General features: G+C 41.8%; 1 protein-coding gene across 1 annotated transcript in view; it reads right to left on the bottom strand.

The window, feature by feature from the left end:
• Positions 1 to 19,179: 19,179 nt before the first annotated feature.
• The window catches only part of STARD4 (StAR related lipid transfer domain containing 4), a 23,496-nt gene continuing 19,693 nt past the window's right edge, over positions 19,180 to 22,982 (bottom strand). The window contains exons 5-6 of the mRNA XM_018563769.1: positions 21,620 to 21,734; positions 19,180 to 19,467 (exon numbers count right to left, since the gene is read on the bottom strand). Coding sequence (XP_018419271.1) covers positions 19,238 to 19,467; positions 21,620 to 21,734 — 345 coding nt within the window. The 3' untranslated portion in view covers positions 19,180 to 19,237. The remainder of the gene's footprint in view (positions 19,468 to 21,619; positions 21,735 to 22,982) is intronic.

Here is a 22,982-nt window from a genome sequence, read left to right as displayed (position 1 = left end):
GGCATGGGAGGCTCTGCCTTAGTTATAGTCACATGATATGTCTCAGTTATGTAAACAAAAAAAACACAAGCATCCCTTTTCATGTTCCCTCATTAACCACTTTGCCTTTTTCATTTTCTGCTCAAACGATAAACTGCATTTTGGCTAGAAAATTGCTTAAAACCCTCAAACGAATATGTTTTCTGAAAGCAGAGGCACTGTAGAATACAAAGATGGTAGTTGTAATTTTTTTATGTCGCACAATATTTGCACAACTGTATATCAAATCTATATTTTCAGGAAAAAATACACTAAAAATAATTTTAGTGCACACAAACACAATTTGCAAATCCCCATTTTTTGTACGAAATAAAAGATGAGTTTTGTGTCTGGTAAAGAGATGCCAAATATGCCAATTCTCCAAACTATTAGCACCCGCAAAATGGCAAAAAATCACTTTACCCAGAATTAGAATTTGGGAACGTTTTAAAAGCCATTACTAATAATCAGTTTAGAGTTCACCATAACACCCATTTTGTAACACTTTTTTTATTTTTTCACTTAATGTTATTACTATCACAAGAGGCTTAACAATGCCATGTGATAGCATTTGACTGGTAACAGGTTCTTTTTATGGAGACAACAGGAATCTGTTCAGTACCTAATGCCTCCCCTGCTGCAGGACAGTGCTGTTTACTTGGCTTTTCAGAAAGGATATTGACAGCTCTGAACCTGGAAATGCTCAGGTGACCACTTCCAGGTTCACACTCTGTAGAATACATTAGAGAATGGATGTTCCTCCCTGTCCTCCTGCTCAGTATCCTGACACCGTTTCTGTGCTCCCAGGCTCCTGGGAGGAGCACAGGGGAGCCTGGGAACCATGAAGGGAGCGGCAGGCGCAAGTTACATAAAGCTTTGAATCTGCTGCACAAAATAGAAAAAAGCTCACAGTTTGAAGCCTGCACATACCAGACACATCAAAACAGTTTAGGGATTTAAGATGAAAAGGGGTGAATATAATGTGACTGTAAGACCTATGCAGACTTCTGTTAAAGCCAGTGAGACATAAGCAGGTAGATGGGATACCTGGAAAGCCTGGCACACAAAGTACTGTTGCGATGGTTGAAAGAGAAACATGAACACATTTTGGGAATTTTTGAAAATCAGATGACTGCATATTGTAAAAGGCCATTTTAAGAACATTCACATGTATTTATAGCCATTTCTTTTAATTTTAAATAAAGTATGGGAGGATTAAAACCCTTTCCAATTTTTTTGCTGTCTATGTGTACCTTTGGGGAAACGTCACTTCCTGTCCCAGGGATGCAACAGGAAGTTAGAGGCAATCTCCCAATGTGGGAGGAACGGCACACTTAGACAATTGTCCCTGGAACAGTTGTCCCTGTTGGATGATTTCCCCTTACCCCTTGTTCTGGGGACAACTCCTAATTTTTGGATTTCCCCTTTCTTGGTCTCTATAGTCAACAGTATGAGTGTTGAATCTTGCCAATGGGTCATTCACAAGGACAGTAATAAAAACGTAACAGAGACTCTAATTCTTCCCCACTCTATCCTGGACTAAACAAAATAAGATCTTTGACATTATGTTACGTTTCTGTGCAGCCTGTTCTATGTTGACTGACAGCTAAAAATAAAGATAAAATTGATTTACGGTATCCAGCAATGATATAGATCAAATTATCACATTTAGAGCGTTACGCAGAACATTGAAGCTTTCACATCAGTCCATTTCCCACCCAAAGAAGCTTACATTCAAATATTCCTACCACACTTTAGTGACAGTTTTGGGTGGAAGAGAATTTACCTACCAGTATATTTTGAGATTGTGAGAGGACATATATTCCAACATGGGGAGAATATATAAACTCCATGTAGACATTTTCCTAGAAGGGCTTTAAACACAGGATCCAGAGCTGTAAAACAATGTTGACAGTGGTTCTATGGGCTTCAATTGCAGTGTTAATACTGGATAGATATCAGCTGATGGACATCATTATAACCACCACCATTTTTAGAACAAACTGCAGGTATCATCTAACTGAAGCATTTGGGGAGATAGGTGGAATGTGTAAGCTGCTCTCCTGGACACCCATTGCCATAAGGGCCGTTCACACCAGATAAGTTGGGGCTATACGGGTGGCTTTTTCCAGTGTTGCCCCAACACACAGACCAGGCAGTTTCCCTTGGTTTCAATTGGTTCAGTTCACACAACTTTTTCAAGGTGCAACGTGGTAAAAACACAGTGCACCGTGCCCTGACATGTCACTCATGACATTTCAATAAAGTTCTAAAAAGAAAAAAGTAAACAGTGCAACGCACTGGGATCATTGCATCAGCACTGTACCTGTCAGCACACACCTGCAGGCGTTCATTGCAGTTTTTTGGTGTGAAGCACCCTAAGGCTGACAATCCCTATGTAATACTGTACACTCTTTGAATTGAAGGAGTCAGTGCCATAGACAGTCTGTGGGGACTTTCTGGCTTCCAAGCATACTGCAGAGCTCAGGGAGCAGTGTGTGTGCAATAGGTTAACTTTGTGCCAAGCCAAGATTTTGCTTCAGCTTATCTAGTGAAGAATATCACAGAGGTAAATACACTTCCTGGCCCAAAAAAATCACACACTCTAATATTTTGTTGAACCACCTTTAGCTATAAATACAGCATGCAATCGCTGTGGTATGGCTTCAATAAGCTTATGCAATGTCACATTTATTTCTGTCCAGAGTTGCATACATTTTTCACCAAGATCTTGTAGTGATGATGGGAGAGTCAGACCACTGTGTAAAGTCTTTTCCAGCACATCTTAAAGATTCTCAATGGGGTTAAGGTCTGGACTCTGTTAATCCATGTGTGAAATGTGTGAAAATTATTTCTCATGCTCCCTGAACCACTCTTTCAAATATGAGTCTGATGAATCCTTTCATTGTCATATTGGAATATTCCCAATGTGCCATCAGGGAAGAAGAAATCCATTAATGGAAAAACCTTGAGGCATTTTTTGGGATGATAATGTTGCTGATTCTAGACATATTATACAACAGAAGACTCTGACCTATTTGCTTAGCTAAATGCAGATTGTAAAATTCTTTTGCCCAGGCAATGTTTTACTTACAAATTATACCTACCTCCTCAAATTCTGAATCAAGACGCTTCCTAGACTCCTGCTTCAAGTCTATTTCTGATAAAATAATGAAGTTATTATCATTGAATGTTTTTAACAGCATTGTTTATATGAACTAATTGAATTGGTAATTTTTGTCTGCTGGCCCTTTAGGTTTTATATGTATTAAAGTCAATTGTTTTTCATTTTGGATAGTGTAGGGGAGGATTAAAAATGCTGTCAACTTTTTTGTCATCTGTATCTCATTAGGGAGATTTCCCTCTGCTTCCTGTCCCGTAGACTCAGCAGGAAGTGATAGGATATCTTTCCAACGTGAAGGAAATCCCCTCTTAGATAGTTATCACAGGACGTTTTCGTCTTTTATTCCTGCTCTGGTGGCAACTCCAAATTTTGGATTTTCTCTGACTTTCTTTGCCGGTGACATTGGTGATCAGGACAATAATAAGGACACAAAGAGCGCTAAAAACCTGGTTCGAATCCCTTAAGATTCCAGCAAAATCTAAAAAGTTTTGCCTTTTGTTATACTTTGATCTAAAACATTCCAATGATACAGCACAAATGCACAGACACTAACATGGCATGTATAAGGAATGCCTTGTTATCACAATTTCTATACAGTATTTTATTAACCAGAAAGCACCTTCATAGATTTTGTTGTCGATGAATTGCATAAACAATGTACAATAAACAGCAAGTGACGTACAATGATGAGTTCAAACAATATACAGGTGAAACTCGAAAAATTAGAATATCGTGCAAAAGTTCATTTATTTCACTAATGCAACTTAGCCGTCTACCAGGAGATTTTGGAGCACTCCATGCTTCTTTCCACAGACGAGCTCTATGGGGATGCTGAATTCATTTTCCAGCAGGACTTGGCACCTGCCCACACTGACAAAAAATTTCTGAGATTGTGGATTTGGGGTTCTTGGGGTTTTCATGAGCTGTAAGCCATAATCATCACAATTATGACAAATCACAGCTTGAACTATCTTGCTTTGCATGTAATGAGTCTATCTCATATATTAGTTTCACCTTTTAAGTTGCATTAGTGAAATAAATGAACTTTTGCACGATATTCAAATTTTTCGAGTTTCACCTGTATGTGCATTACTATTTATGGACACGGGATAATAACAAGAGATTGTTGGTTTTGTTGAATCGAGTAGCTAGAAGAGCAATGGTGTGCAGTCACTTGTAGCAGCCAAGAAGAAATAGGCCGTCATTGACCTGTTCATCTAGGTTATTATGGTTTACTGTGTGCTCTTTCTTTTTGTATTTTTATTAAACTGGTATAAGGAATAAGGAGAAATGCAAATTGTACAATCATTTTCAAGATACATTAACTGCATTTATGTCATTTCTGCTATTTAAGTTTAAAACGAAATATTTATGAATGGAACATTCATCTCCCAAATTATTATCATTTTGTATTATTAAAATATTCAGCAGATTTCTTTGCTACTTTTTTATTATAAGTGTTATCATTTCTATGTCAAGCCTAGAAATCAGTGGCATGCTGTACAGCATGGCCTTTCCTGCACACCTTTATGTGTTCCAGAACAGGCGTCCCGAGGCCGAGTGTCACCCGGAGCGTAGAAGGGGTGACACCCACCGCCGTGACGTCATCGCGCATGCGTGGTCATCTTATTGATGCCTGCTGGCGGCCATCTTGGTGATGGACGCCGGCAGAGAGAGGAGGGACGTTTACCCGGCGGGATGAGGTATGCTGCCGGGTCCCCTCCTCTCTCCTGACACTGTCCATGACCGAGTGCCCGACTTTTCATAACGGGTGACACCAAAATGACTGTCAGTTATTTTGGTGTCCTCCCTCCAATGGTGGCACGCGGGTGCGGGCCGGACCCCCAGCACCCCCCTTGTGACGCCACTGTTCCAGAACCACCTGCTGCCTTCTTCCTATTATAAAGTATAACATCCACAGCAGGTTTGCAGAACCTCATGAAAAGAGATCTCACCAATAGAAATCGAAAGCAAGAAATTATCGGCTGAACTCAAACATCTAAATACACATGGAGCTGTTTAACCTGCCAAAGGGTTAGAATTTTTGTCCATACAGCTCTGCCAAAAAGCACAACCCAATCTGGCAGTACCGGAGGCCTGTCTGTTCTCTGCTACAATTAAGAAAATACTTGTGTTGTCCATCCTCCTGCCTGTAATTAAACAGTGAAAGAACACAACTGACTGGCTGGTTCATTGTGCTGCTTCTTCCTCTTCCAGTCTGAGCTCTGCTGTACAGGGATTGCAAGAAGCTGATACTAAGCCCAATTCAGGTACTTAGACTGCTTGCATTAATAAAAATACATATTAATGAATGTGTGCGTGTGTGTTTTACATCTATTCAGCCTAAATTTTGCATAAAGGCAACATTAGGACGGCACCTTACACATTGAACAACAGTGTACAATCAGCTGGACAGATTGTGATTGCTGTTGGCGTGAATGGCCACATCATATGCAGGCTGCAACCCAGATCTATCCTAATGGCTTTTCTGGTCATTTGCAGTTTAATAACTAATAACTACATTCACATTCTTCACAGCTATCCTAGTACATTTACATATTAGATTATGAGCACCTGAACATTTTTTGGTGTACTTGACATTTTGCATGGGGAGCAGTGTTAGATTATTTATATTGTGTGCAATGGTCAGCTTGTACCCACCACGAACTAAAAAAAAGGATATTGTTGGTGGTGCTTCAGCCCTTGTTACATGTCCCCCCTGTTGTAGAGCATTACATTTTCTTCTGAACAACGTAAAAAGGAAGAGAACATAAACACAAGTAAGCATGTATCAGTGTTACATATTTATTAACACAATTTCTGTTTTACTTTTTTGTTCCCTTTTAAGGATGGATTCACACCAGATGCATTGGGGCTGCGCTGAGCGCTTCTTCCAGCGCAGCCCCTAACACTAGACAGTTCAATTTGCCTAGAGTGTTGCAGTGGTGTGTGTGCTGAAAACAGGTACTGCATGCAGTACTTTTTTTCATTGCAGCAGGGTACCGGATTGCACCACACTGTGCCCATAGAACTTAATGAAAAGTCACTAGTGACATTTCACTAAAGTCCTAACTAGGGATGCACCAAAATTTCAGCCGCCGAAACATATTGGCTGAAAATGGCACTTTTGGCAAAATGCAGAAAGTGCCATCTTTCAGCCAAAAAAGTGGTGCATGCCTAGTTTCTCTCCTCCCCGCTGGGCGCTGCTCGGTGTCCCCTCGGACACAGCGCAGAGTCCAGTGCGGAGGAGAGAAACTGTCATGGAGGCCGAGCGGTGTGGGGGAGGAGAGCGCTGTGAGCGCCCGGCATCTCTCCTCCCGCACCTCTCAGCCTCCTGTGACAGATTAGGAGAGCGGCGGTGTGGGGGCGGAGGCAGCTGTAAGCTGTCACAGGCAGGTGGGCAGGGTAGGAGTCTACTGTCAGAGGAGAGCAAGCTCTCCTCTCCGCACTGCTTGCTCAGCCTCCTGTGACAGTGTGTCAGGATGGAGAGCGGGGGGGGCGTGTCCTGCTCATGGCGGAGTAAGACGTGTGCTTCACGAGCTCCGTGGTTTCCTCCACTTTTACACCGTACCAACGATTTATACCACTCTGTCTGACCCCTCCAAATGACATCTAAACGTAAGAAGGAAAGCGCATCATCCTCCCAGACCGGGACCCCCTCGTTACAACAATACTTTGCTTCCACGGGGTACAGGACCCGAGGCCGAGTTCCTTCCTCCCTGGTACCCAGCGGGACCCCGTCCAGATCTCACTCACCACGCCAATACGATTCGGACTCCGCAGACACTGACCCGTGTCCACTCCGGGAACAGCCAACGGATGTCCCTCAGGAATTCCGGGCGCTGCTGAAATACCTGCCGACCAAGAATGATTTTGCGGCCTTGGTCACCCGCGTAGAAGCGGCGCTTCAACGCGATCTGCGCAAGGTACGACAGGAGGTACAAGCGGTCTCCACTGAGGTGGCGGCAGTGTCCGACACATGCACCCAGATAGATGCTAGGGTGCGGGAGCTAGAGGATGGAGAGCGGGTACAAACACTCAGTGATCGCTGAGTGTTTGTAACTGATGTATATGGTATAATTTTGTTTACTGACAATAGGAAATCCTTCACCTTTACCTTAGATCCTACTAACAGTACAACGTAATATTACCTGACTAGTAATAGCTCCAGGTATTCTTTGTACTATGTTTCAAGGTATTTTACACTTAGTGCTATTGCAAATTGAAATAGCCAATAGTAATGTCCCAATGCTTTTTAATGGGAAAATTTCTTTTCTTTTTCTATTCTGACATCGATCGTGTCAGAATAAAGAAAAAAAAAGACACATCAGTGCTTCTCACCTGGGCGGCCGGGAGCGGGCGGCTCCCAGAGCGCCCAGGAGAGTCTTTTTTTTCCGTTTTTTTTTTACAGCAGCAGAGCCGCCGGGCAATAGGAAACTATTGGGCGGAGCTAGCTGTCACTGCTAGCTCCGCACAATCGTTTGCTATTTACTTTTTTAAACTTTTTTCACAGTTTTTCTGTTCTGCTCGGTACCTCTGAGGGACCGAGCAGAACAGCCGAGCCGAATGCCGCTCGGCGGCATTCGGCTATTCACTCACTGCTGTTCGGGATCTTTAAGAATAGCCCGAACAGCAGTGAGAAGCCTGCCGGAGGTTCGGCTCAGCCAATCCAGATGTTGGATCGGCTGAGTCGAACTCCTTCTGCACTTCGGGTCAGAAGCCATGTGAAGCAAGCCGATGTAGGGCTGATTTCAGTCAGTGTACGGCTGAAATCAGCCGTAGCAGTCTGAAGTGAATAGCCGAACACTTCACTTGGGGTCGGTTGTTCACTCGGCTGCCCTCGGCAGCTTAGTGAATAGACCCCATATTGTTCAGAGTCCTGTGCCATGCATTCTTCCTTCAGTCTGCACTGACTACACTAACACCTCCCTGCTGACTTGAATTTGTAACTTTCCTAGCACACGCACTCCCGCACTCTGTATAGGTGGAGCTGACTGAAGACAAAGTGTGTGAGCTGGGAGTCAGATCCGATTACTTGAACACGCCATTTTCATTAAGGGCTTGTTCACACCAAGCGCGGAGCAGATGCAGAGCAGTTACAGAACGCATCAAAACAGCGTCCAATGTATTCCATGCCCTATTGTTTCTGCTCTGGAACGTACCAAAACGCATGCACACGCCCTGGAACGCACTGAAAGCCCTTTTTAGGCTAGAAAGAAAAAGGCCGGAATGCGGCAAAAATGCGGCAAAACACACTGCACTGCTTGTGCAGAAACTCATGCAGATCTGGTCCACATTTGGTGTGAACAAGCCCCTATGGAATTACATAAAAGACATCTAGTATGTACAAAATTCATTGCAAGTGCAGTTGAAATAAAACTGGTTTTACTGAACTAGAAATACCTATGTACTTTAGCATAAGAGAGTGTCAAGAAATCTGTATACAATCAGAGATATGGTTTTACAACCATAAGGAACCTGACCGCTGCATCACTCCACCGCTTTCTGAACACAAAACCAATGCCATGTGTGAAGGTCAATTGATTGCAAGTCTTTCAGGAATGAATCTCAAGTAATAATCAGATAACACTGTTTACAAGCATGACAACTGGCAGTATTTCAGGATTAAGTAATCATTTGTCCTAGATTAATGTTAAGGAACTCAATGTTGTACAATGCAATTTAAATGCTCAGTGTTGCAGCAGTAGAAAATTAAAATTGCACAGCATGCGTTTTAAACACAGTGGGGAAATCTACAAATACAGATTCAGATTGAGGGCCCATTCACAGTACATGTATTGGGGCAGTGCTGGTCATTTTTCCAGCACAGCCCCAATGCAAGACAAGGCAATTTGCCTGGTCATGGATGGGCACAATTAACAACACTGTATTGTGGTGGTGTGCATGCAGTAATTTTTTTCAATGCAGTGGAATACAGCATGGTACAACCTCCTTGCAATGCACTGTGCCCACAGAACTTAAAAGCGAACTAAAGCTAAACCTGTTTTTTGGTTTTAGTCCTACATTTACTAATATACTCTTGTGACCCAAAGTCAGCATCTAGCGGGCTACAGCCTGCTGTATGCTGACAGCGCAGAGCCATGCTGCAGTCTGTAAAGATCCTGACAATAGCATTGGGATCCACCCCACTGCCTGATTGACAGCTGGTTGTGCCTCTCTAGGGCCAAAGCCAGATGTGTATGCCTTCTGGCCTGTCCGCTTCCCCAATAAGCGCTGGAGGAACAGAGAGGGGAGGGGGGAATCCCTGCCGGGAGCAGGGACTTGCAGTCACCTCTCTCTGCAGGGAGAAGACCATGAGATGAGTGATCAGCGGTTTGTGATCGCTCAGCTCTCAATCTATAGAGCCGGCATGTGACACCTGCAGTGCCATATGCTGGCTCTAAGTTTTGGGAAGAGTAACTTTTACTCTCTCAATACTTCTCCTTTAATGAAATGTCACTTGTGACATTTTAATAAAGTTCTAAATAAAAAAAGTAAACAGTACAACGTGCTGAGATCATTGCATTAGCACTCTGCCAGGCACCGAACACCAGAAGCTGTGCCTTGTAGCACAGCTGCCAAAGTGAATGGGCCTCTAATCAAAGTTATTTCTTGTAAATATCTCATGATTTTGGATACATTTACATCAAAGCAATAAGGAATTTAACATTTAACTTTGAAATGTGCTCAGATCAGAACATTTTAGTATAAGAAAAAATTTTAAGCAGGCACAGCGCTCCCTTTTTTCAAATGAATCTCCCCGCACCTCTTTTTGTAAACTACTATCTGGAATTAACTACTAGAAAATAGCAAAATTCTATAGAATATGTTTTTCATGTAATAAGTATTCTTATTTATTTGGCTTGCACACATTCTTTCATGCTGCAGTCTTTAAGGAACAACATGATATATACTAAAATACTGAAATATCTCTCTCGGTCAATTTAATGGCACAAATACCTTGCTCAGTTTATGTTATTATAATGATAATAATAGTAATAGTAGTATATGTATTGTGTTTTCTCCATAAAGCATTTTCAAAACATTTTAAATATGAAAATAATATTGTAAATAATGACTAATCCATTAGGATTAAATTAACAAGTGTCTTTAGTCTTTTAATATACATAAGCAGGGTTAGACAGAAGTAGAGAGTGAATTCCGCTGTATTAGCGCATGTGAGACCTAAGTATCATAATCAAATACATTCTAAAAATGTCCAAGAGATTAGATGGGACATATGACATCCATGTAACCTTCAGACATGGTTATTGAGCTCTATGAAAGTCAACAAACCATTCTTAAACTGAATGCGTTATTTTATTGGCAACCAATGTAGGGTGTGTAGACACAGGGTAATGTGTGAACATCAGGGTGGATTTTGAAGCAGTATAGCTCCAGCATTTGGCACTGACTGTAATGGTTGCTAGACCTTTTCTGGTGTACCTGCATACAAAGAATTGCAACAAACCAATTGGGAGGATATACTGTAAGTGCATGGATTAGCTTTGGTAGGTCTTCAAGGGCATACCTTCCAACTTTCCAAGATTCAAAAAAAGGACACCTTCCAGCACAATGTATATAGACAATGAACACACCACAGTAATGCAGACCATAAAGAATGTACAGTATATGCCAAAAATGATTGGTTAAATCTAATCTTTATTTCAACATTACTTTTCCTTTATACTGGCTTTTGGAACAATCTAGATAATAAAGAGATAAGATAAACGTTTTAGTGCAGAATAATACTTTTGGTAGTTAAATAGAACCTTTTCATAGATATCTTTACATCGGACCAAAATGAGGAACAACTGGGAAGGAAAGCGGGGGTACAAAGGGATTTGGTTCCAAATGAGGGACAGCCCGGCCCTATGAGGTACAGATGGGAGGTATGCTGTGTTGTAAATTGTAATCATATCACCCGTCATATCATATCCCAGGAGAACAAGAGTACATTCTGTAAGCAATCTTCATAACTCATGCCTTCCATCCCCTTCATTACTTTTGCTGCCCTTCTCTGAACTCTCTCTAGTTCAAGGGCATCCTTCCCATGGATTAGTGACCATTCTTAATAAGGTTCCTATTAAGGTCTTTCTATGTTTTTGGGGGATTTTTCTGCTTCAGTTGATTTTGTTTATTATTATTTTTAGCCAATAAAAACCTGGATGATAGGTAAGAGAATATGTGATACATGTGCATTAAGCATGTTTTTTAGCATTTTTCCTATTAAAGTTTTTTGGAGTCCAGATATCCGAGTTGGCTCCAAAAGAAGCTCATGTACTTTTTTGAGCTACAGGCATTTTGCTACAAGGCACAGAATGCTCAGATGTTGAGCACTCTAGTGCTTAGGCAATCGAGCTACAAAACACTCAGGTGTGAATGGGGCCTTATGCAGACACAAGTACCATAACAGAAATAATATAGCATTGTTTCTATATGGAACATTAGACAGTCATCAGAGAATAGTGAAAATATCAAGACAAAGGGGGTTATTCACAAAGCTGCCGAAGGCAGCCGAGTGAATAACCCAGCCAAAGTGAAGTGAGCCGAACACTATTCTTTGGCTATTCACTTCTTCGGCTATTCATTTCACTTCTAACTTCGGCTATTCACTTCTACAGCTGATTGTCTGCATGTTCGGCTGAGACGAAGTGCAGAAGGACTTCAACATCTGGATCAGCTGAGCCGAAGCTCCGGCAGATCACTCGCTGCCATTCACCCCTATACACCGAGCGGCTCAGCTATTCTGCTCGGTACCTCCGTGGTACCGAACAGAATTGAAAATAGTGAAAATAGTAGAAAAAAAAGGTTAAAAAAATGTACATAGTGAAATTAAAAAGTAAAGATACTTTAAGAAAACAATTGGGCGGAGTGACAGTGACAGCTAGCTCCGCCTGACTGTTTCCTATTGGCCGGCACCTGCTACTGTCTTGTAGCAGGACCTTTCTCCAGGCTTCGACTGTCAGTTTGGCTCATTCGAGGCGAAGCTTATGCCTTCGGCTCGGCTAAGCCGATCAGCCGCCTTTGGATGCTGTACGGGCTATAGTGAATAGCCAAAGACAACCGAAGGATCAGCCGAAGCTACGGCTGGATCCTTTGTGAATAACCCTCAAAGTTTATGTGAGCTAATGAGATGTGTGTGACTACTATGGAATTGTAGTAATAAAATTGTAATCTGATTACTCATATCAGAGGTAATTGCAAAGAAACATGCAAAAGAATGTATGGTGACAAAGATCACAGTGACACACACTGCTGTTACAAATACTAAGGTTCACAATCATGAAAGATATACTGTACATTATATTTACATTGCTGCTATTCTGACAGAGTAGGGCACAAAACGCTTACATGGTTGTATGGATTTAATAATGTTTAGAGCTGAATTACTAATAGAAATATTTTTATTCAATACCAGAAAACTAACTAGCATATTATTCCAATATCATGAATTATTAGGTTCTTTTTGTATTACTATGTACATGTCCAGCCTTTATACAACACTGCAATGAAGTACGTAGTGTAAAAACACAGCACGTCAGCATGTACGCAGTGTAATGCACTTTATGCATTACAGCATGGAGCAACGTGCTGCAGTGCACAATGTTGAATGAAGTGTCATTTTGGACACTTCAATAAAGGTGAAAAATTTTAAAAAGTAAACAGTGTGATGCTTTGTAGCAATGCATCACACTACCCCTACACAATGCACACCAACATGCACAAGTTATAGTGAGCATAAAGCGTGCTGGCTGGTGTGAACAAGCAGGTAACAAGTACAGTCATTTAGTGAACTGATTCTATTCGGGGAACTTATTGAACTGTGTTAAGGAAACCTGCAGCTGAGTTAAAGTGTATTTCCTTTTTTATAGTCAAATTTGAGAAACCTCACTCTATGCTTGTTTTGTGTTCCCATTCACACAGCATACCTAAATATTAGGGACGCACCGATACCACTTTTTTAAGACCGAGTACGAGTACCGATACTTTTGATCAAGTACTCGCCGATACCAATTACCGATACTTTTTCTTAAAGGACCAGGTCAAATTTTTTCTAAAGCAATACAAACTAATGATTTTAGGTCAGTTTCTTAATATTATGATTCATGAGATGACAAGGGAGCGTGACGCCGGCTTCCCAGCCAATCAGAATGCCGAGGCTGCGTCATTACACGGCACCCTGGTTCCGGATTGGCTAGCTTTCTGACCAATCGGGAAGCCGGGCAGCGCGTCATTACACGCTACCCGGCTTCCTGATTTGCCGGGAAGTCGGCTCCATGCTCTCTCATCACAAGTGACGAGAGAGCATGGAGCAGTTTCCCGGCCAATAAGGAAACCGGGCAGCGTGTAATGACGAGCTGCCCGGCTTCCTGATACAGGAAGTACTCATGCTAGGTATCGGAGCATTTGGGCGAGTATGAGTACTCACCCAAATACTCTATCGGCACCGATACCGATACTAGTATCGGTGCATCCCTACTAAATATAATCAAAACAAATATTTATTAACTTTCTAGCAGGTTTATACATTCAACTTTGGAGCAAGTTTATACATTCTGTATGACTCTGAAGACAGCTTCTATTGTTTAGAATAGCTTTTAATATGCAATTAGGGGACAGACTGGAGAGACAAGACAGTGTATTGCCACACAATACACCTCCCAAGCCTTGGGGTCTTTGACCCTTTGTTAGGACAGACAGTGTGCTCATCTAGTTTATAAGTGTTAATGAGATCTGTGAGCACAGTACAGACAGAATTATGGTGGTAAGCATACCTTCCCAGCCCCCTCATAAACATTACATTGAAGGAGAAAGCGAGGTAGAATTTTTCAGCACCGAACAATGATAGATGGGCAAGCTTGGGTGCATTTTCCTTATATTTCTTGGGGAATACGCTCGATAATTACAACAACAGAAGCTGATCTCACAAAATATATGAAAGACAGGAACAGTGAAATAAATGCAAACATACAGTAGTATGGTACACTAATTTATTGGATAAGAAACAAGACAGAACACAAGCTGATCTCTAAAATATTACATTTAGATAGCAAAAGCATTAAATAAAATAATAAATTATAGCACAATTAAATATATAACAGCAATTATTTATGTATATGTTTGATATACAATAAAACTGATTAAGATAAAAATAGATGCATAGATAACGTAATAGATTGAAAAAAAAAAGCCTCTTGTAAATCCCATGCACAGCAGGATTCAGACTGAGGGTCAGCATTTCCATCCACATCCTTGTACCCACACCCATATCTGGGCATAGCTCCACCCTTTTATAGATAAATCTGCCTCCCGAGGAGCCCTAATGACACAACTTCCCTGAAAAATAGGGTTGATCTTCAATATAACAATCAGTTGGAAAGAGGTTACTATTAACAGTTTCACAAGAACATATATTACTACTTGTAGGAACGACATGGTAAAGTCATATATTTTTGATCAGCTAAAACAGCCTTTTCTTAAATTGCAAATTCCATTTCTAATGGGAGCAAGTTGCTTGCACGAAGACTGCCAAACAAATGGGCTTTTTGGTAATACAAGGATCTGAATGGCATTTAACACTAAACTCCATTCATGTCTACATCAGCACAGCTCATCCACTGCAGTTTAACTGAAATATCAGGCAACACCTAAGGAATGAGTCAACCTTACTCCCCACAAAGATTCATTCTTCCAATAAGTCTCACCCTCTTTCCCTGATTTGTTCAGCACACAGTTTCCCACTGGAACATACAAGAGCTTGAGCGGGAAGAGAATGATTTTGCATCCTCAACGGCAAGGACAAGGAATTCCGATTGATAAAGATGCCTCCCTATTGATACCACATGGTAAATAGGGTAACAAAGCCCTTTTCCCTTTTCCGGGTTTTTCCTGACCGGCAAATTTGATATATATTTATTTATATACAACACACCCAAACTTCATGTTAGTGTGTACTTGAAATGAGTGGTCTCACGCAGAAGCCAGCATTGGAACACAACCGGTAAAGAATAAACATTTTTTGTTTAAGTGACACTAAAAGTGGCACTAAACTCAGGAGTCAAATCTTAAAAATAAATTTGAGTACTCCAACTATTAACAATACTGGGCCTTATTTGTGCATCACTCGGCTCATCCTAAAATCATCTCTGAATTGGTGCTGACACTGTCTTTCCTTCTGGAGGGTGGCTACTTTTGTTCCCCATGGTCCCTGTGTCTGTTGTAAAGTAGCCACTGCTCCAAGCTCACTCCTGTGATGGACTATAACTTTAATACAATATAGCTAACTAAATATGAGGGAGTGAACTTGGAGTGGTGACTACTTTACAACACACACAGGGACCATGGGGAACAAAAGTAACCACCCTCCAGAAGGAAGGACAGTGTCAGCACCAATTCCGAGATGATTTGAGGATCTACAGCCAAGTGATACACATATAAGAAACATTTTTGTTAATAGTTAGGGTACTTGAATGTATTTTTTAAGATTTAAATGCAGAATTTAGTATTACTTTAATATAATTATTTTACTCATTTTACAGTCTTTGTATATTCAAAACATATAAAATAATCTCTGAGATCTGTATAATTGCAAGCATACAGTATATGAAGTAAAATTCACGGCTTCAAAATAAATTAACATCTGCCTAAACAGAAATAACAATCTCCCCACCATGACTGTCTTGCTCCCTTACACTACTAAATTGTAAAAGACGTGCTCAAACAATTGATATTGCAACAGAAAGTAGGTCTGCAGGCCCCCTGCTTAGTAAAGATAATGTGACCATTGCCCATCGGTACTGTGGGCTCACCAGGTCAAGTGACTGGTGACCAGTGACTGGTCAACAGTGACCATCATGTGACTGGTCACCATTGTCCATCACTGCTGCATAATCCCTACTTGGCAGAGGTCATGTAATCAGAGTCCAACAGTGCTGCAGGCTCCCTGCTTAGCAGAGATTATGTGGATGGTCACCAGATCATATGACTGGTCATCAGTGTCTATAACTGCTGCAGAATCCATACTTGGCAGTGCTCATGTGACCAGTGTCCATGTATTGGAGTGTTTGGTGAAAGAAAGCACTCCTTTTTCCAATTATGTATTTAGGGGAGCATTATTGTCTGGGTGGTGGTGTGGGCTATTTTAGTCAGCTCTGCTTAAACTATTTAAATAATAATTAAAAAGGGTAAATACCAGAAACAACAGAGCATTATACAGACACAACATTAGCTAACACTGTAAGTAAAATGCTTATGTCATCAAACAGGAGGAATGCAAATGTTTGACAACGTAACCATTTTTTAGGAAACAATATTGGGATTACATAAAATTATTTATAAAACATATGAGGCCTATATACAGTGGCAGGAGCAATTTTAAGTGCTGGAACAGTGTCCATGAGTGCAGTCTTTCTTAATGATAAGCATTCAATATCACAAGTGATCCTTGAAGCATCTGAACCCTAAGCCCTCAGGTATTGACTTGTCAGTGCTCACTGACACTTCAGTGACTAGCGGCTACATGTCGCAAACACTGTGAACAATGGTTATATACAGTGCTATACTCATCATGACATCGGTGTCACTCGGACATATATTTCACTTTTGTTACAAGGAGAGCTACATTAGCATATTTGTCTTGGAGTAACACCAACTATACGCAGCGGTGAAGCTGATTAGCCCTCGTTGTAAATGGTTATATAATAACTTGGCAATAATGCTTTGGAACTCTGTTGTGTGGACAATATGCATTTAATAATAGGCATATTGGCATGGATATGAACTAATGTTTGTCCTGAAAAAGATAGAGAAACAACAGGGTTATGTACCAAATTAGAACATAATTACTATTGGAGCCAACATTTTGCTAAATAATAATAAAAATTCAATACATGGAATGGCTTCAGATTACCGGGTACATTTATCAACCGTATAAAACTATGTATGGACAGTGGGGTGCTACAACATTGGATTTCACAGTTTTAGTACTTTGCAAAAATCCCTTTTTTGCCATTCTGGGATTTCCTTTGCCCTATAACAAGACACAATTTCTTCTATGGACATTTTTTGATAGGACTTATACAATAGTTGGTGGTCCTTATATGTTTTTAAATGTGTAGTCTTCTCACATGTGGTTTATATTCTGGTGATAACCTAATATTTGTATATTTTTTAAAATAAATTTAAGATAAATATATGTGGCAGAGGCATTGTCTCTTTACACTGTATGCTTGTCACACACTGTTTGCCACTTTTGGAGCCCATTCTCAGTCACCACAATGGAAAAGTGTAAATGAGCCGTTAAGGTGCCAACCAACTACCAAAGTGCCAGTGAGCATTACCATTAACATAATATATACAGCCATTAAATGATGAACTGTACACGCCGTGCCGAAAAAAACTGAGGACAGAAAGGAGATAATTGAAGCAAGAAACACTTTTACATATGGGGCCTAAGAACCCATTGTATCACTATAACATGTTATGACTAACAATCACTAGGCTTGGCCAATATACATAAAGCATTGATTGTAGCAGAAATATTTGGCTTTCTCGTATAATCACTGGTCCACAAAAGGGCAATCTGCACTGTGCGAAGGTGACAGGTTTTCTATGAATTTTAAAAGCAACCAGATCTGAATGCATTATACTTTATATCCTTGGTATTTTACATTGTAGTACATCAGTAGAATTTTAGTAATTTCTTAAAGGAGAACTATGGGGTCAGTGTTTTTCCCCATAGTTCTCCTTGGGGTAACGGGAGGACACCAACTAGCGTCCTCCCGTTACCCTAAGCTCAGTATACCGCGAGCTACAGCTCGCGGTATACTGAGACGCCGCACCTGAAGCGGATCCTGACTTAGATGACGAGATCCGCCCAGCTGCGTGAGTGACAGCTGGCTCTGCCTATCTAGAGGCAGGGCCATCTGTACCCGCCCCCTCCCCCGTCCGTTCCGCCAGTCAGCGCTGACAGATCGGAGCGGGGAGAGGGGAATCCAGCCCCTCCCCCTGTCACGGCAGAGAGCCGTGACAGGATCGAGAGGTGAGGGAACCCGGTATGTGTTCCCTCACCTCCCGATCTACTGAGCCGACCTGTGACAGTCTCATTGTCACAGGTCGGCTTAGAACTATGAGGTGAGTGGAAATCACTCATGTCATAGTTCTCCTTTAAGTACTATATATTTAGCTAGGCATTTGAAGAAGCGTGTGCAACCAAACATTAAAAAAATACATTTCAGCCAGCAAAATATTATATATATTTATAGATATATCATAAAATATATATTCTTTTACTCTTCAACTAAAAAGAACCTGCTATTCTGAAGACCTAATGAAATAAAATCGGACACACAGGTCTTTTATACATGAATGCCAAAGGGAGTGTATGACATGTGTATAGTACAGTTTGGTATATAAAGTGTGTACAGTACAGTCTGGTATATAAAGTGTGTATAGAACATTCTGGTGTATGAGGTGTGTATAGTAAAGTCTCGTGTATGAGGTGTGTATAGTACAGTCTCGTGTATGAGGTGTGTATAGAACAGTCTGGTAAATGAGGTGTGTATAATACAGTCTCATGTATGAGGTGTGTATAGAACAGTCTGGTGTATGAGGTGTGTATATAGAGCTGCATGGTGTATGAGGTGTAGATAGAGCTGCCTGGTGTATGAGGTGTATACAGAACAGTCTGGTGAATGAGGTGTGTATAGTACAATCTGGTGTATGAGGTGTGTACATAGAGCTTCCTGGTGTATACAGAACAGTCCGGTGTATGAGGTGTGTATATAGAGCTTCCTGGTGTATGAGGTGTATATAGAACAGTCTGGTGTATGAGGTGTGTACAGAGCTTGCCGTTGTATGAGGTATGTGTCAAGCTCAAGATATACAGGTGCTGAGCAATGTGTTTGCTTCACACTACCTTAGATATGAACGTGGACTGGAGGCCTCATTACTCTGAGCACCAAGCATCAAGGCCATGTTGTTCTTTTTTGTGACCCATTGACTGTCTGCAAAATGCATTGTTATTGTGGTTATAGTTTTAAAAGGAAAACAGTATTTGACCTCCAGTATGTGATATTGGTTTGTCTAAAAACTCTACGACTTCTTTAATGCTTTCCTGAGATCACTATAGAAATTCACAAGTGAACCGGCCATCGCAAAGTCAACAGTGCTCTGCGGAATCATCCCCCTCAGTTCTGTCTGTATGTAACCAGTCAGAAAGCTGTGCTCAGGGCAGTCCTGGAGAGGCACACAAAACCAGCCACAAGGGTGATTAAACCCACGGACACAATTTGGATGGACGTTTTCATGTTCGATGCTTACGCCTGTGTGAGAGAGGAAACAAACAATGGATTTGTAACACTGTTATGATCCTTTTATCATGAAAGTATTATTTGTGAAGATTTGTATATATTCATTTTTTGTTTCAAGTTATACAGAGATGTCAACTGAAGCTATCCTTATCAGAGTGACACTGTGCCAAAAATTAATTTTGTATATATTTTTTTTCAAGTAAATAGGCTTTTCTAATATATAAGGCTGGGATCGGACCTAGGCAACAGCATTCGTGCGCCTTTTTGATGCACATTTTGTGTGCGTTTTTATGTGCATAAATCAAACCGTACATTTTTGTAAGCAGATTGTAGCTCATTGATGTTAATGAGCAAATGCACATAAAACGCACAAAAACACAGCAAGCGTTTCCTATTGAGTCTATGTATATTTTAAGCGTTTTTTAGGGCAAAAAAATTGCTACAAAACGCTCAGTGTAAACCAGGCCTTAGAGTTTGGACTTAAAACCCAGAGCACAAAAATGCAACATTGTAGATTTGTTTTTTTTTGGGGTAACACTACCAATGACACTTATAACACCGTTGTCTTAAAGTTACACGAAACTCAGGTGTTAAATCTTAAAAATACATTGAAGTATCTTAACTATTAACAAAAATGTATCCTATTTGTGTATCACTCATATGTAGATCTTCAATTCATCTCTGAATTGGTATTGACACTGTCCTTCCACCTGGAGGGTGGCTAGTTTTGTTCCCCATGGCCCCTGTGTGTGTTGTAAAGTAGCCACCATTCCAAGCTCACTCCTGTGATAGACTATGGGTTCAATTCACAAAAGCTACCGAAGGATCTAGCCGTAGCTTCGGCTGATCCTTCGCGTAGCTTCGGCCCCAGGACCCATTCGGTTCAGGGCTGCTGTATGGGCTATTCACTATAGCCCGTACAGCCCCCGGAGTTGGCCGAGGGACTCAGTTGAACAGAAGCCATATTCTTCGGCTCGACTGAGCCAAGGGGAAATTCGATGCTGGCCGAACAGCCGGCCGACAGCCTGCTTCTGACAGCTGGGCGGAGCCAGCCGTCATCTCACGGCTGGCAGAGAGATCAGCGCCCCTGGTTACCAGAGACGCCGTTCTATCATTACACTGAGAACCCGTCGAAGCTGCTGTAAAATCACAGCAGCTCTGCCAGGTTCTATGTGTAATGACACCTGGGCTTCCCTGGTTAGCAGGTAATCATTAGGATGAGAGCTTAGCAGAGTCGGCTTTCATATCCCCGCCAGCTCCGACAAGCTCTAATTCTAATGACAGCTGGTCCCGGCCAATAGAAAACAGTTGGGCGGAGGTAGCTTACACTGCTATCTCCGCCCAATCGTTTTCTATTTTTGTTTTTTCTACTTTTTTAACTGTTTTTCTATTCTTCTCGATACCACAGAGGTACCAAGCAGAATAGCCGAGCAGAATGCTGCTCAGCGGCATTCGGCTATTCACTCACTGGTTCGGTGTTGGATCGGCTGAGTCGAACTCCTTCTGCACTTCGGGTCGGCCGAACATCTTGAGGATGTTTGGCCGACCCGAAGCCACTCGATGTACGGCTGATTTCAGCCGATATACAGTGTTCGGCTCACTTCACTTTGGGTCGGTTGTTCACTTGGCTGCCTACGGCAGCTTTGTGAATAGACCCCTATAATTTAAATACAAATTAGTAAAGTAAACGCAAGATTGTAGTCCATGACAGGAGTAAACACACAGGGACCATGAGCAACAGAGGTTGCCACCTTTAGAAGGAAGGATAGTGTCAGCAGAGTCAGAGCGTACACAGAGCCAGGTCCATAAAGTCATAGTATGACAAGTCTGTTGTAACCTATCATGAGTAGCCTGTCTGCAAGCCTATTCAACACTTTTGGGATGAGTTTGAACACTGATTGCGGGCCAGGTTTTCATATCCAGCATCAGTAACTGATCTCACAAATGCTCTGAACAAATTCCCACAGACACCCTCCAAAATCTTTTGGAAAGCTTTCCAAGAGGAATGGATACTGTTAAAGGCGCAAAGGGATGCCAACTCAATATTAATGCCCATGGTTTTGGAATGGGATGTCCAGCTAGCTTATATAAGTATAATGGTCAGGTGTTGACAGACTTTTGGCCATTCAGTGTATAATAATACCGTAGACAAAGTAAAAATTACCACAAGTCAAAAGTCCATTTTCATAGCTGGTAGTGTAAGAGAAGTCAATGAACTCTCTTGGGGAAATAATGTTCAGGAGTAGCCCAGCAGTTGTGTATAGCATCACACAGGAACCCTGTGAAGCAAGAAAATGTTAAATTTGTTAAATGGTATTATAGTTACCCCAATCATTGGTGCAGGTTCTCCTTTTATGTTTACTTGTCCTTCTCTTGCCATAGATATGCTCAAATCTTGATTCATCCCCTTTCCGGCCAATGATGGAATTATCCCCTCACCCTCAGTTCATTAACAACCGGTGACGGGATGATCCCGTCAATCGGTACAATGAGTGCTGGCCCGTGAAGGGAGTTACTGCTGTTGATGGGTCTCTCAGGGTCCGAGGCAGACCCTCAACAGCAGATTAGGTGGTCACAGTTCTGTCACCACAGTGAGAGCTGATTGCTGTGATCGCAGAGCTGTGACAGTCACACAGCCAGCAGCAGCTCAACAGCAGCTCAACAGCAGCTCAACAGCAGCTCAACAGCAGCTCAACAATGTTTTGTAAATTGCTAGCCGGCTGTGTATACAAACTGAAACAAACGGGTCTATTCACTAAGCTGCCGAGGGCAGCCGAGTGAACAACCGACCCCAAGTGAACTGAGCCGAACACTGTTCGGCTATTCACTTCAGGCTTGTATATCGGCTGAAATCAGCCGTACATCGGCTTGCTTCGCATGGCTTCGGGTCGGCCGAACATGCTCAGCATGTTCGGCTGACGCGAAGTGCAGAAGGAGTTCGACTCAGCCGATCCAACATCTGGATCGGCTGAGCCCAACCTCCGGCAGGCTACTCACTGCTGTTCGGCCTATTCTCATAGATGCCGAACAGCAGTGAGTGAATAGGCGAATGCCGCTGAGCGTCATTCGGCTCGGCTGTTCTGCTCGGTCCATCGGACCGAGCAGAACAGAAAAATAGTTTTAAAAAAGTAAATAGATAACGATTGTGCGGAGCTAGCAATGACAGCTAGCTCCGCCCAACAGTTTTCTATTGTCCGGCGGTTCTGCTGCCGTAAAAGAAAAAAAAATAATCTCCCAGGCGCTCTGGGAGCCTACCGCTCCTGGCCGCCCAGGGGAGAAACACTGATTTTTCTTTTTTTTCTTTATTCTGACACGGAGCCGTGTCAGAATAGAAAAAAAACAAAAAACGTTTTTGCCCATTGGAATGCATTGCTAGATTCCTATTGGCTATTTCAATTTGCAATAGCCAATAGTAAACTAGCATTGTACCCGCCCTCTGCTGCAGTTCTCCATCAGGTCCATCAGCAGAGGGCGGGTACAATGCTAGTTTACTATTGGCTATTGCAAATTGAAATAGCCAATAGTAA

The sequence above is a fragment of the Nanorana parkeri genome, unplaced genomic scaffold (genome assembly GCF_000935625.1).
Source record: "Nanorana parkeri isolate BGI_ZX_2015 unplaced genomic scaffold, ASM93562v1 scaffold693, whole genome shotgun sequence".
Classification (NCBI taxonomy): domain Eukaryota; kingdom Metazoa; phylum Chordata; class Amphibia; order Anura; family Dicroglossidae; genus Nanorana; species Nanorana parkeri.
This window is presented reverse-complemented; position numbering and strand designations above follow the sequence as displayed.